The 15,072-nt window shown below is 31.5% G+C and overlaps 1 protein-coding gene across 2 annotated transcripts in view; it reads left to right on the forward strand.

Annotated features, from left to right (window-relative positions):
- LOC140435624 (uncharacterized) overlaps window positions 1-15,072 on the forward strand; it is a 59,650-nt gene that overhangs the window by 30,688 nt on the left and 13,890 nt on the right. For both annotated transcript variants that reach the window (XM_072524362.1, XM_072524363.1), the window contains exon 4: window positions 12,518-12,627. In XM_072524362.1, the coding sequence (XP_072380463.1) occupies window positions 12,518-12,627 (110 nt within the window). The remainder of the gene's footprint in view (window positions 1-12,517; window positions 12,628-15,072) is intronic.

Consider the following 15,072-nt stretch of genomic DNA (forward strand, 5'->3'; position numbering starts at 1 on the left):
TTCTTATCTTATTTTCTGCGCATTCTCGTATTTACTAGGTTTCCCTATTCCTTTCAAAAATAGAGTGGTGCCTAAAATTCTCTTCCCTGTTGTGTTTCTTTCTCCATCTCACTCGTTTATGTTATTGTTTAAACGATTATATCATTTAAAAATTGAAATTTAATAATTTGAAAAAATTTTAAAAATTTAAAAATGAGAATTCAGTGTTTAAACAGTGTTACAGTGATCAACAAAGATTATATCATTACTTGAGTAATTAACAAAGAACGCTTCAGTAGACAAGCAGATATAGCCCAGTCTGGTTATACAAAAATCATCGATTTCACGGCAAAATGTTTCGCAGATATCTGAAGCTTTTAAGACATAAGTGGGGGTTACTAGATGACGAATAGATAAAAAGATACTCCTATTTTTACCTTGCGTTTTTTTTAAACAATAATTTATGGTCAGAATTTGATTTTTTATCTATAATTTTTTTCTCTTATAATTTAAATAAACAATATTTATACCATTTTTTTATATCAAGAATATCTTTATTTTCCCGTTTTTTCAATTAAAATTGATAAATAATTTACGGAGATATTTGCAAAAAAGCAGTTTTTTTCCACTAATTTATAAATTTAATTAATTTTTTTATTAACAAAATAGAATATTATTAATGCATTTCAACAATGAGGAATTAGCGTCCTTTAAATTTGTGTGAAATTTCCACGCGATCGGTCAAATAGTTTAAAAGTTATTCAATTTGTTTATCCCTGGGACTAATTATTTAAACCATTGAACTTGCCCTATGAATAATGCTAGACACATTTAACAAATTTCTTAGGATTTTTTAAGACTTATACTATCTCAAAAGTTAAATGAATCTTGAGTTTTCATCGAAATTATTTACAAAATAAACGTTTGAAAAAGGGGTATGTTTTTTACTTATAAACAATTGTAATAACTTCTATATTTTTTAAGCTACAGACTTGTATGTACAACTATTAGATAGCTGGTAAAAAGACTCACATTTAACAAAAAAAATAAACCTTCTATGAACAATAGGAACGAAGTTAGCGACAATTTTTTTGTTAATTATATCTCCATTGTTTATAAACATTAAGAAGTAAAATTTGCACAAATTTTGAATGAAAATCTAAACTTTATATTGAATTTTATAGCTATAAAATTCATCAAATTTTTCGAAACTTAAAACCTTTCGAAACGAAGTTACTTTCGAAAGATCGACATAGGAAAGTGGAGGGAAAACTGTTTTAGCTCCTCGCTGCAAAATTTAATATTATGGTTACGGATTTATCATTCAAAAGCTTCAACAGTTCTGTAGGAATTTCAACAGGTCCATTTGCTTTTCCATTTTTAGCGTTTCTTATTGCGTATTCTACTTCTTCTTTTAATATGTCTGGCCCAGTTGCATTGATTATCTGAGTTAAGTTGTTTCTATCGTCTTCAAATAATTCATTCAGGTATTCTGTCCATCTTTTTATTTTATTCTCTAGATCTACAATAAGATTTCCATCTTTGTCTTTAAGTTTACCTATTTGGCATTTCTTTATGCTTCCTGTTATCTCTTTTACTTTTTTGTGCATATTGAACGCATCGTACTTTTTCTCATAGGTTTCCATTTCTTCACATTGTTCTTTAATCCACTCCTCTTTGGCTTCTTTTATTCTCTTTTTTATGTGTTTATTTATTTCTTTGTATTTGTCTGGGTAATTCTTCATCTTTCTTCTTTGTTCCATCAAGTCTAGTAATCTTGTGTTATCCACCCCTTATTCTTTGTTGTTGTTTTTGTAAGTTGTTTCTTTCCTGTTGTTTGTATAGCTATATTTATGTACTTTAATTGTTGGTTAACGTTGTTTGTATCGTTAATTTGTTGCTGCACTGAACGGAGGTTTTCATTTATTTCTTCTCCTGTTTCTGGTCGTATATTTTTGTTTCTAAGTTTATTTAAATCTAGTGCCTTTCTGTGTGGTCTTCTAATCTTTTTTGGTCTCGCTTCTATCACAATAACTACCGGGTTATGATCTGAGCCTATATCAGCTCCTGGGTACGTCTTAGTACATTTAACAGCCTTATGATACCTCCTTGCTATCATAATGTAGTCTATTTGATTTCTCACTATTTTTCTTTGGTATGTTGTGGAGATGTCCATGTATATAACCGTCGAGGAGGTAATTTGAAAAAGGTATTTGTTAGTACGAAGTCTTCACTTTAGCAAAATTGAATCAATCGATCTCCTCTGTCATTTCTGTTTCCAAGCCCATATTTTCCTACTTGTTCTCCTACCTTACCTTGACCCACCTTGGCATTAAGATCGCCCATTAATATGTTAATGTATGGAAAGACTGACTATGAAGTCGAATAAATGATCCAAATTTTAACTTTTAAACCAATGTATGTAAAGAAAATAAAAAAAGTAAAGTTCAATAAACATTGCAAAATTTAATAAGGCAAGTGATGAAAAAATCGACTTATTTTATCAAAGCAGTAAGGCAGATTAGATTAATATGGTATATCATATTTGTAAGAAAAATAGAATAAAAGTCAATATTGTTAATTATAAAAATACAAACAATTATAATTAATATAAGGAATATAATAATATAATGTGTAAAAAATTACCTGAAATTTAATTTATAAAATATATAAGTATTATTACATCATTGATATAAAATGAAAAAACATATGTTGATTTTCCGGGATTTTCCGAGATTTATGGGGGGTGAAAATTATGTCATCATTATTAATACTGCGACAGACTATTCGAGCAAATTAAAAAAAAGTATTTAGGGTGAATTTCAAATGGACGCAATTTTTCCGAGTTTTCCCATATTTTCCGGCCAGTGAAAACTATGTAGTTATTCATATTTCGACGAGCTACCCCAAAATAAAAAAAGAGGCTTGCAGCTGCAAAGGCAGCCGAGATAATGTAAATTTTTCCTACGTGTTGCAATTTGACGTTCCGATGCCGAAAAAAAAAAACGGAGCTGAAACAGATATCCTCTCCACTTTCCTATGTCGATCTTTCGAAAGTGCCGTCGTTTCGAAAAATTAGATAAATTTTATAGCTATAAGTTTCAATATAAAGTTTAGATTTTCATTCAAAATTTGTGCAAATTTTACTTCTTAATGTTTATAAACAATGGAGATATGATTTTTTTAAAAATAGTCACTAACTTCGTTCCTATTGGTCATAGAAGGTTTTTTATTTTTTAATGTGAGCTTTTTTACCAGCTATCCAATGGTTGTACGTACAAGTCTGTAGCTTGAAAAATATAGAAGTTATTACAATTGTTTATAAGTAAAAAACATACCCCTTTTTCAAACGTTTATTTTGTAAATAATTTCGATGAAAACTCAATATGCATATAACTTCTGAGATAGTCTAAGTCTTAAAGAAGCCTATGAAATTTGCTGAATGTGTCTAGCATCATGCATAGGGCAAGCTCAATAGTTTAAATAATTAGCCTCAGGGATAAACAAATTAAATAACTTATAAAATATTTGACTGATCGGGGGGAAATTTCGCACAAATCTAAAAGATGGTAATTTCTTGATGTTTAAATGTATTAATACCATTTTATTTTGTTAATAAAAAAATTAATAAAATTTATAAATTAGTGCAAAAAAACTGCTTTTTTGCAAATATCTCTGTAAATTATTTATCAATTTTAATTAAAAAAACGGGAAAATAAAGATATTCTTGACATAAAAAAATGACATAAATATTGTTTATTTAAAATATAAGGGAAAAAATTTATAGACAAAAAATCAAATTGTGACCATAAATTATTGCTTAAAAAAACGCAAGGTAAAACTAGGAGTATCTTTTCATCTATTCATCATCTAGTATCCCCCACCTATGTCTTAAAAGCTTCAGATATCTGCGAAACATTTTTCCACCTTTTTATTTAACCAGACTGGGCTAATAGTATAAACGGTGTTTGACCACGAATGCATGATTTCCCCTCAAAAGAATAGGCGGTGCAGCTGTACAGCAGGTTCACAGCAGGTTTATGGTCTATCTATTTGATTTTTAGCTGTGGTGGTAAAAGGTTGAAAACAAATAATTAACATAAGTAATGGATTCGACCGTTACTTGATGGAAATTCATTTTATATAACAATAAAAACACTGAAAACTTTGTTTTTAAAACTTCCACAAAATTTATTATAATATCTTATCACTACAGCTGTTTCAGCAGAGTTCCTTGAGAACCGCGTTCCAACCATGCCGTCACGAATAAACCGAAGATAGTATCGCTGATAAGTGAAAAAAAACCTTTAATTATTGCCGCCTCTGCCACGAATTTTTAAATCGAATGAGGAATGCGCCAATTGTGTGTAAAGAGTACACAATAATGTACCGACACATTTTACACTACATTATAATGCCTTAAGCTATGCAGTCGAAAAAATGGGACTTGAGTATTATTAATTTTTAATAACTATTTAATATTTAGCATTTTTATTTGACTTGATAATGAAACGGCTGATAAAAAGATACATGAAAAAGTTTGCTTGATTGTTTTGGAACGCCTACTAGGATCGGCACTGGTTCACATGCTTCGAGAAGTGATTCGAGAACATTCTCCAGGGTATTGAACTATATAGGTAACTCTATATAGTGTTAGATACTGCATCTTATTACATCTGCCTTGTTGGACGCATTCCAACGATGACTGATCGAGAACTTGTCAACCGGAGCTGACTACAAGAAAAATGCATTCCATTTATAGAGGATATGCACTGTTGATATGCACTGTTGATATGCAGAATTGAAGTAAATTGGGCTCAAATGTGGGAAATGTGGCCTGGAAGAATTGGGGGAACGATGTTACCCATGTTTTAAAAATAGATTAAATATAATAATTAATAATTTATTAGATTAAAATAATTTAAATTATAAAGTAGTTTTCATTTTTGGATTATTTATTTAACTATCCGTTCACAAATTGTTAAGAGCACGAAATGTGCCTCAAAGTCATAAAACGGTCGTAAAATTTGTATCATCATAGGCGTTCCTGAGGTGTTTATTCATTAAAATTAATGCGTTTTACTTTTATTTTTCTTTCCAAAATGTTTATCAATATTAATAATGTTTTAATACTAATATATTTAGCAAAAAACAATTAAAACTTTCACGGCTAATGTTGGTTATTATATTATATTAATAAAAATAAGAATTTAACCATTAACAATTTTTTAAATAAGAATACCTTATCTCTTTGGATATTTCAATACTAATCTTCGCGTTTAATCACTTTACTAGAAAACCTGGAATTCATATCCGAAGGTACTATTCGTTGCTAGATAATTAGGATGGAATTCCCCAGATTTTTAATAATATAATGGGTATAAAGATGCCGGCTTTAATTAGTCTCGAATATTTCTTTTGCGAATAATATGCAGTGCGTGAGTGATTTTTTATTCCATATACCTACGAACATATACGTACCTTTCGCTCGTGCTCGTTTTGTTGGATTGTTCGTGATGGCTTCATCATCAACCTCATCAAGTTTTACACCAGTACTGTTGCGTAAAGTCAGTAAGTCTGTCTATTCACCCAGAGAGAAGACTATTGTCCTGAATGTTCACGATGCTCTGGTTTCTCAGAATCCCACAAACACTGTTAGCAACATAGTCGAAAGTTGTGCCAACATGGCTGGAGTAGGGAAGTCAACTATATATAGGTTTCTATCAAAAAGGACACTTAAAGAGAGGGAAAAAGCCTATTGAAATTGATTAATTTGACAAAAATGGTATTCGAAGGAAAATTCATGGATTTTTTTTCAAAAAAGAAATACCAAACCTAAACAAAATTTTACAAGAAGTTAGAGACGACCCGGATTAGGCTCCTATCGGACGAACTAAATTGTGGCAAGTTTTAAAAGATTTAAATTTCCGGTGAGAGAAATCAGACCAAAAATCACTTTTGATTGACTGGGAGTAGATAATATGTTGGAGAAGAAATTATCTAAGATCCATACAAAAATTCCGGGTTGAAGGAAGGCCGATCTTTTATCAGGATGAAACGTGGGTAAACTCAGGTCATACTCTAAAAAAAATTTGGTCAGTTAAAAATGTATTAAGCTCCAGGGAAGCCTTTATGGAATGCTGGTCTACTGGTATCTCCCCACCTTCTGGTAAAGACAGTAGATTAATAATTTCTCACATTGGCAGTGAAAAAGGATTTGTTAAGCATGGTTTGTTGGAATTTCAGTCCAAAAGCACAAAAGACTATCGAAGAATATTTTGAGCAGATGATTGAACACATACCACCAAATTCAATTATAGTATTAGATAATGCACCTTATCATTCACGACTAGTAGAAAGACTTCCAACGAATGCGTGGAAGAAACAGGATATTCTTGACTGGCTGGGGAATAAGTACCTGCCTTACGAAGATGGAATAGTAAAAGCAGAACTTTTAAAAATTGCCCGGCAACACAAATCTCAGTTCAAGAAATACGTAGTTGACAAAATGGCGGAAAGCCGAAACATCACAGTCCTTAGACTTCCACCCTACCACTGCGAAATAAATCCAATTTAACTCATTTGGGCACAAATGAAAAGTTATGTGGCTAGAAAAAATACGTCATATAAAATACAAGCGGTACGTGAATTGTTATATGAGTCTTTACAACATATTACACAACAAAACTGGAAAGATGCAGTAAGACATGTAATAGAAGAAGAACAAAAATGTGGGATCTTGATAACATAATTGATGCGACCGTAGAGACACAATCGCTAATTATTAACCCTCAAGACGACTCGGATTCCGAAATTGATCCTATTTATTTTGAATTTGAATAGTTTTCTAATCGTAATTATATAAGTTAAGTAATAGTAGTTGTAATCGTAAGGTATTAAAGGGGAAAGGCGCAAAATGTCGCCTGTCAAAATGTTCAATGTGTTTTAAATGTATCCATTTTTTTTTTTCAAATTCTGAGAAAACTAAAAAGCATTTTTGAAAAATTTAAAGGCATGAAATATTTATTAGAATAAATAAAAAGTTTCTTTTGCATGCAATATTTTCAATTAAAAATTATACTATATTTTCTCTTTTATTTTCACCCCTGTTACATAACATATTAAAATAAACATTGTAGAAATTTTCAGGGACTTTCTGCCCTCAGTAATAATGTAATCTTTCATTCTGCGTTTAAATTTTTCAAAAATATTTATTAGTTTTCTCCGGATTCGAAAATAATGGATATATTTAAAACATTGAAAATTTTGCCAGGCGACAAGTTTTAAATTTTTTCTTCTTTAGTTCGCTTCAATCATAAAGATTTAAATCAACTTTACCTTTGAATTTCACTTTATATTCACCGTTTTATTAATAAAATTGAATTAATATATTACACGATATTGTTTTGCATCACCGAATGCATGTAAAGGGTTTAAGTACTTATCGACCTAAGCATTGGTATTTAAATAAAAAACTTTTATTAAGCTAATTAAGTGTTGTCATAACTATAATTTTTCATGGTACAACAATGTATGCGCTTTGTCACTAGTACTCAAAATTTTATGTCTGTATTTTGTTGAAGTTTGATATGGAATCACTCAGGTTTTATTTTTGTATATTATAAAAATTTTGGATTTAAACAAAGGGAACATTATAAAAAAAAGAGTATATCCTATATTTTACATTTTCTATACATTATATATTATATAATCAAGCCATTTTTTTACATTTTTCTAGAATAAAAACACATATTGTATATATTGCGTTTTACTTTACCTACACCTAGTCTGTCTCAGCTACTTGGGTTTTAAATAGTTTTTAGAATTAAATCATACTTTTATCGTTTATAACTATACTTTGTAGCACTCCCACTGTAATATCAACGGAGTAGAAGTTCCAACAAACCTTTACTCCTGGCGCCCATTTTTTTTTTGTTATCAACTCCTTTCCTCTTCAGCTATCTTCGGTTTTTATCTGTTTTTAGCTGTTCGTGCTGTTAACACGGCACGAAAAGCCAGCCGATCTCCATTCCTTGAATATCTACATCTCATCCTCTTATTGTTCTCTATCTCTCTCTCACTCACTAAATTTTAGTTAACCAGCTTGACCATCCGGTCACTTAAATTCCCTTCCAATTAATATCACTTGCCTCTAATTTTTCTCCATTTTCTTTATCTCTCGTTTGATCAAATTGTTAAGCCTGGTTTTTATTTTTCTTGCTTTCTTTTTTTTTTTCTTTCTCCAATCCAGTCTTTTATCTTTATTACAAAAAAAAATAACCTTTTAACCCCAAGTTATAAGGTTATAGTGGGTTAATCGAAAACATCTTAAACCGTCAGTTTCAGGTTGGTTTTTACTATTATATCGTATTACCTATCCTCTCTGTATTTCATTTCTCTAATTAGGGTTAAACTTTTAGTGAACTATCGACAAATTGTGAACCGATTATATTTATTATACTTTCTAAAATACAGAAGAGGCCTATTTATGACTAGAATCAAAACCTATATTGACAATAAAAATAGACAATTATTTTATAACGTTAACTGCCGATCTATTCTGGGTAGGTTTTCACCAAGAGCCGCTTTCTGTTTTTGATACACAGACGTTTATTTATTAGTTTTTGGAAAAGTTCGAATAAAGTAAGTGTTTTTAAACTAAATGCACATATATACAATAAGGGTTGGTGGTGAACGCGCCAGAGCGTCACTGGCGCTCGCCTCTAGTATTTATATACATACGCCGTACGACGCGCTGGTACGTTTTGTAAATAATATTGATAAAATCAGTTTTAATAGGAACATTTTATTGATTTACTAATACAAAATAAAAATAAAACAAGAAATGCAAAATAAGATAAAATATAGATATATAAAACAAAATTAAGGTTTAAATGTGGGATATTTGACAGCAATCCAGACAAAATCCAGGGGTGTCGGGAGAGGTTTTACATTCGTTAATTGTATCTTTACGGATATTTCGTTCGCTGAAAGGTTTACAGCGTTTTCTCATAACTTTTCCCTTTAGATCTTTTACCTCTCGTTTTGTTACTAGGTGATCTTTTGTAACATGTTTAGTTTCAGAATTATTAATTTTTAAAAGTGATCTAAGGGGTTCTAAACGAAATTCGTAAAGACCAATCTTTTTTCCAGAATACTTATTGTATAGTATGTGAGCATTTATAACCATCATCTGCATAATATGTATAAATATTTTTGTTGACCATCGTACAGGTTTTCGTTGACAAGGATAATAGGCAAGCATCTGGTCTTGTCGGTCAATACCAGACATATTCTTATTATATCTTATAATAGGCTCTGGTTTCATTACATGCTGACCTCTTCTTGTTGTAACTTGTTGTTAGGTGTTTTGACATTCTGTTGTTATATAGTAAACGTCTCTCTTATCCTTCCATTTGCCAACTAATACCCCTTTTCGGCAACGGGCAATTGTTGCACCTTTAGCAAGTTTTTCTTGTTTTACTTCTGCAAGATTATTTTTACGGTCAATTCGAAGAGTTCCTGTGCAGTAAGTTGAAAATTCAAGCAAATTTTTGGCTAAATCAAAGCTGTTGTAAAAATTGTCCATGTAAACGCAATGGCCTACATTTAGTTTCCCTTCTAAAAGGTGCAAAACCACTTTATTTTCATGTCCTTTTCCACCTGAATCGTCAAACATTCCAGAATAAACTAAAAATTTTAAAATTAGACCATAGGGTTCGGTCAACATATACAACTTTATTCCATATTTATGCTTTTTGTTTTTTAAGTATTGTCTAAAATTAAGTCGTCCTCTGTGTAATACCATTGACTCATCTAAGCTCAAATTACGATCAGGATAATAAACTTCTTCCATTCTCTTATTAAAAAAGTTTATCATCGATCTAATTTTATATATTCTGTCTTCAGGTACTTGTTCTCCCTCTTCTGGATTTTTACTAAAATGCAAACAACGCAGTATGACCATAAATCTGTTCCGGCCCATAAAAGTGGAAAAAATTGCATTAGCAAAAAGAGTATCTTTCTTTTTTCAATAATCCTCAATCCTAGGCAATGAAATGTGACCCATATGTAAAACCAATCCTAAAAAGACTAGCTGTTCTTCGGGAGTCAAAATTTTCCAATCGAAAATTCTAGAATGTGTCGCCCCTGAATTAAACAAGAAAACGTACTCGGCATACCTGTTGGTCTCATCACATATTTGCTGCAAACATTCATCAGTAAGTAGCATTCGAAAAAAGTGAACTGGATTATTATCGGGAACTTGTATTAGTAACTCCTGGTGTTTTAAAAAAGGAAAATTGTTCATACCATCGACATTTTCTTCCCATTTATCGCTTCCATCAACTTCAACGAGCAGCTTAGTCTACAATTAAATATAGTTTTATTAAAAGATTAATATTTGCATTTAATGTTATAACATACATTATCTTCCGTATCCTCAATAAGTGCTCCAGGTAAGTTATTTTCAATTTCATCCTCAAATTCTGGTAAATACTTACTGTCTGAATCAAGAAAGTCATTAAATTCTTCATCGCTTGTTTCTAATAACCTCAACAGTTCTTCATCTGATAATTTTTTTTTCATATCTAACTTTATTTTTTTATTTGAATTTAAGCCACTTGGTATAATATCGTCATTTATATTATTTTTATTCATTTTTACACTTTAATATGCACACCCTATGTCATTCAAATATAAACTAACCAAACGAGATGTAAAAGAACCCAAATCATATTTAGGGGAAACACTGAAAATATCCGGGTATTACCAAGCTTTATGATTCATGAGTCAAAAAATAGGACAAATATTGAAATCTGGCAATTACTAATCTTTAGACGGTTACTAATCCGATAAAATAATAAGCATTTGCAGAATTTTATGTACTGTTACTAATATTTACAATTATTACAAAGCCAAAAGATATAGACACCCTGTCTGGACAAAAAGTCGTTAGTCGAAGAACCAAGAACAAAGTTAGAGAATTGATACCCCTAGTTACCTGCCTTTGAAATATAAAAGACCCTCTTGTAGCGCCAGTGAAACAATCCAAGATCATAATGAATAAAAGTCTGAACGCGCGAGAGCGTCGTCTAGCTAAAGTCTTGTAGCGACGCGCCAGCGCATTATCGGCAAGGAACGTGTTAAGGTGTATCACACAACGCCACTGATATAGAGTAAAGAAATAACGATTTGAATTATTTGTGCTGACCAAATTTTAATTTTTGCTAAAACGCATCGTAAATATGTAAAGTATGTTTTTACAGCTGGTTCATTATAAATCACCGCATATTACTTATTCAAACGTACGGAGAGATGTTAAAATGTTGTAAACCGATATTACATATTTTGATTTTCTTATTACTAAATGATGTATTTAATTTGCACCTCGTACAATTAGTAAATAAAGTTACATTTACGCGTCACCTTCTCAAATTTTTCCCAAATATTGTCATATTATAAACGTAAACAGTATTATTGTTTACATATTAGCAGTTATATATTTCTCGCGGGAAGGGAGAAGGCAACAGGAGATACGTATAGTCATCATCATCATCATCCAGCCCCATTTTCACATCAATTGTTGGATATAGGCCTCCTCCAAACATCTCCAGTTCTCTCTATCTCTAGCTGCTGCAATCCAGTTTGTTTCTATTCTCTTTGGGTCGTCGGTCCATCGGGTGGGTGATCTGCCTCGACTTCGCTTGTCGGCTCTTGGTCTGCACTCCAATAATCTCTTCGTCCATCTTCCGTCATCCATTCTAGCAACATGTACAGCCCACCTCCACTTTTGTTTATTGATTCACAGTATAATATCGTCTACGCCAGCTCGTCGGCGTATCTCCTCATTTCTCACGCGATTTTTCAAGGTCAGGCCCAGCATTGATCTCTCCATTCGCCTTTGTGTTACCCTCAGTTTTTCGGCAGTAACTTTCGTTAAAGTTAGGGTCTCTGCTCCGTAGGTCAAGACCGGTAAGATGCATTGGTTAAATGCCTTCCTTTTCAGGTGAATTGGAGTATTTGTTTTAAAAATGTCTGTCATCCTTCCATATGCCACCCATCCCAACGTGATTCGTCTATTTAGCTCGCAGGTTTGGTTGTCTCTGGTTATTCTAATTTCATCGATAAATACACATACTTGGGTCATGAAATTAGATATGTATAGTATCTTTCATTAAATGATAGATTAGTTCATAACATACTACTTTTGGGTTACCATATTTTGTGAATAGCAAATTTGGTTATACACCAAACCACGACAAAAAAGAGCATAACAATTTTAATTTAAGAAAAATATGGGGTAACGTGTTTTTCGCTCATTAACAATACATATTGAGGTAAACTTTCTTAAGGGTACGAATATCCTCTTATAACAATAAATATTACTTTAAAGCTTGTTACAGCTCTTTTCCTTTACTATCCTTTACTTTCTCTTTATTAGTCACTTATATTATTCTCATTTTTAAATTGATTCTTTTTCAAATTTATTATTACCCTCTATCTTTAATCTCATAAAACTATTATTTTATTATTTTAGAAGGTTACAATGATGATGCCTACAGTTTTGGAGTAAACAGTTATGGACGAAGAAAAAGAAATACCAATAAAAACAATAATAAGGATAACAATAGAGCTAATGACAATGAAGTAATTATAATTTTATTTGTGAGATATCTTCATGGGCCAAATTAATAGACATAGAATACTCTATCCATTTTTCCATTGTAACTTTTGGTAACTGTTTTAATGTCATTCATATACACTATTAGATAAAGAAAAACACCGAAACCTTCAAATTTGTAACTTTAATACTAATTATGATATAGTGAAATTGTAAAATTAAGATTTATCAGTAAAAATATGGTTTAATGTGCTTCATTTAAGCACGCTAGATATAATTCAGGTTTTCCATCACATTCTTCACAGTATGTTGTAACTTTTTTAACTTTCCTATCGGAATCTCTACTGATCATGCTTTTTCATAAAACTTTCTACAATTTCTTCTCTTTTTTTTATCTATATCTCTTTGCCTGATTGTATGATATTTTTTGGTTTTACGTGGTCGTGGTAAATCCAAATTTTTTCTATTTGCCAATGATTTGCGAGCTCCAGTCTGAAGTCCAGGATAGGCAACTTGTCGTTTTTTTGAAGTTTTCTATTATTTAGCAACCAAGCCACTGCCACTGTGCAGTACCACTTCAGCAACATCAACACCTCTTTCACTAAGTTATAATGAAGAATAGATTGTGGTTTCAGCACCGGTGTATCTTTTTCTTTTTACCAGAGTCCACCAAAATATGATTATGTTGTTCAAATGTTGTAAGCATTAAATTGGTCTTTTGTCAATACATTTTATCACTTTAATAGATCCCAGTTTTCTTTCCATGACTTCAACGCGCTTGAGTTTGGAGGATAAAATACTAAGCAAACCTTTTCTGTTTTTCTCACTGCACCACAAGTTCTTGTTTTATTCTTTTCAAGCATTTTTGCAAGTTCTATTGAAGTATAAACGTTATCACAGAAGAGATTGTGTCCATTTCCATAATATTGAGCCTTATTTTTTATATACTGTCGAAACACTAAAAGGCCTATCCAAGGTATCATGGATTCGTCTAGTACCAAATATTGATTAGAAATTATACAGTTTTTGATGTATCTGTATGTATCGCATAACAAAAATAATTCTCATTTAGCAGTGCGGTACGAGGTCTATTTCGGTCGTATGATCTTGAAACCTTAATAAGACCGTATGTTATAACTGAATATATCCCTATAAGAATTAATAAATTATCTTGAAAAATAAATCGCCAGCAGCCAACTGTTGGTGTAATACGATGTTTATTGTCTCGTAACGCAGCGAAGGTGTTAACAATTATTGAGATAATAAAAAAGATCCGTCTTTTTGTTTTTAGATTGATGTACTTCTTTCAGCAGTATATCGTAGGTACATATATATTGTTGCGGTACCTAAACTCTACTTTAAATGTTAAGACTCAGCATACATTAGATTATATGAAAAACCGGTTCTACTAAACCCAATATTTTCTGATTTATGACTGCTTTTCCGCATTGAAAAATCAATTTGGAAACTTAGTTTCTTTCTCCTTGATAATAGTTATATCTTTTGAATAACCCAACTTGAATATATTTTTCCTAAATTATGACTTATAGCTGCCATCAAAAATATAATTTGCTATAAATATAATTGCTAAATAAAATATAAATATAAATATAAATCTTAAGAAGAGTTATGCAAATCAAATTAATGAAAGAATGCGAATAATAGAACAAAATGATGATATCGAAGAGATGGTCAATGATATTAAAAGAACGATTCTGGCAGTAAACAGGGAAGTTAAAAAACAGATCAGAAAGAGAAAGCATAACGAATGGATGACGGACGAAATTATGGATCTAATGGAAAAGCGAAGACAACATAAACAACAACGTAATCACGACAAATACAAACAGATACACAAAGAAATTCGCCAGAAGGTTAAGAAAGAAAAAGAACGTTGGATGGTGGAAAGGTGCAACGAAATAGAACAATTGCAGGAAAAAGGAGATAGTTTTGGACTACATAAGAAGATCAAAGAAATATCGAATATACACAAAAGCCACCACAGAACAAGAATACGCAACGACAGAAACGAATACATAGAGTCAGAAGAGGAGATAGCAATGGCGTGGAAAGAATACGCAGAAAGACTTTTTAATGACGAAAGACCAACACAACCAACGCGCAAACTTCCTTCCGAAAACTTATCAGGGCCACCAATAATGCGAAGTGAAATAGAATATGCAGTTAGAACCACAAAGATGCATAAAGCAACAGGTCCAGATGAAATTAATATAGAAGCAATAAAACTAATAGACGAGGAGAATATCGAAATCTTGGTAAAGCTGTTCAATAGAATTTATGATACTGGTTACATTCCGCGAGAATGGCTGCAGTCATCCTTTGTGATGATCCCAAAAACAGCTAATGCCACAAAATGCAATGAACACCGCTTAATCAGTTTAATGAGTCACTTGCTGAAACTCTTCCTTAGGATATTACACTCAAGAATGTACAAGATACTAGAAGAACTT

The sequence above is a fragment of the Diabrotica undecimpunctata genome, chromosome 3, assembly GCF_040954645.1.
Source record: "Diabrotica undecimpunctata isolate CICGRU chromosome 3, icDiaUnde3, whole genome shotgun sequence".
Lineage (NCBI taxonomy): Eukaryota > Metazoa > Arthropoda > Insecta > Coleoptera > Chrysomelidae > Diabrotica > Diabrotica undecimpunctata.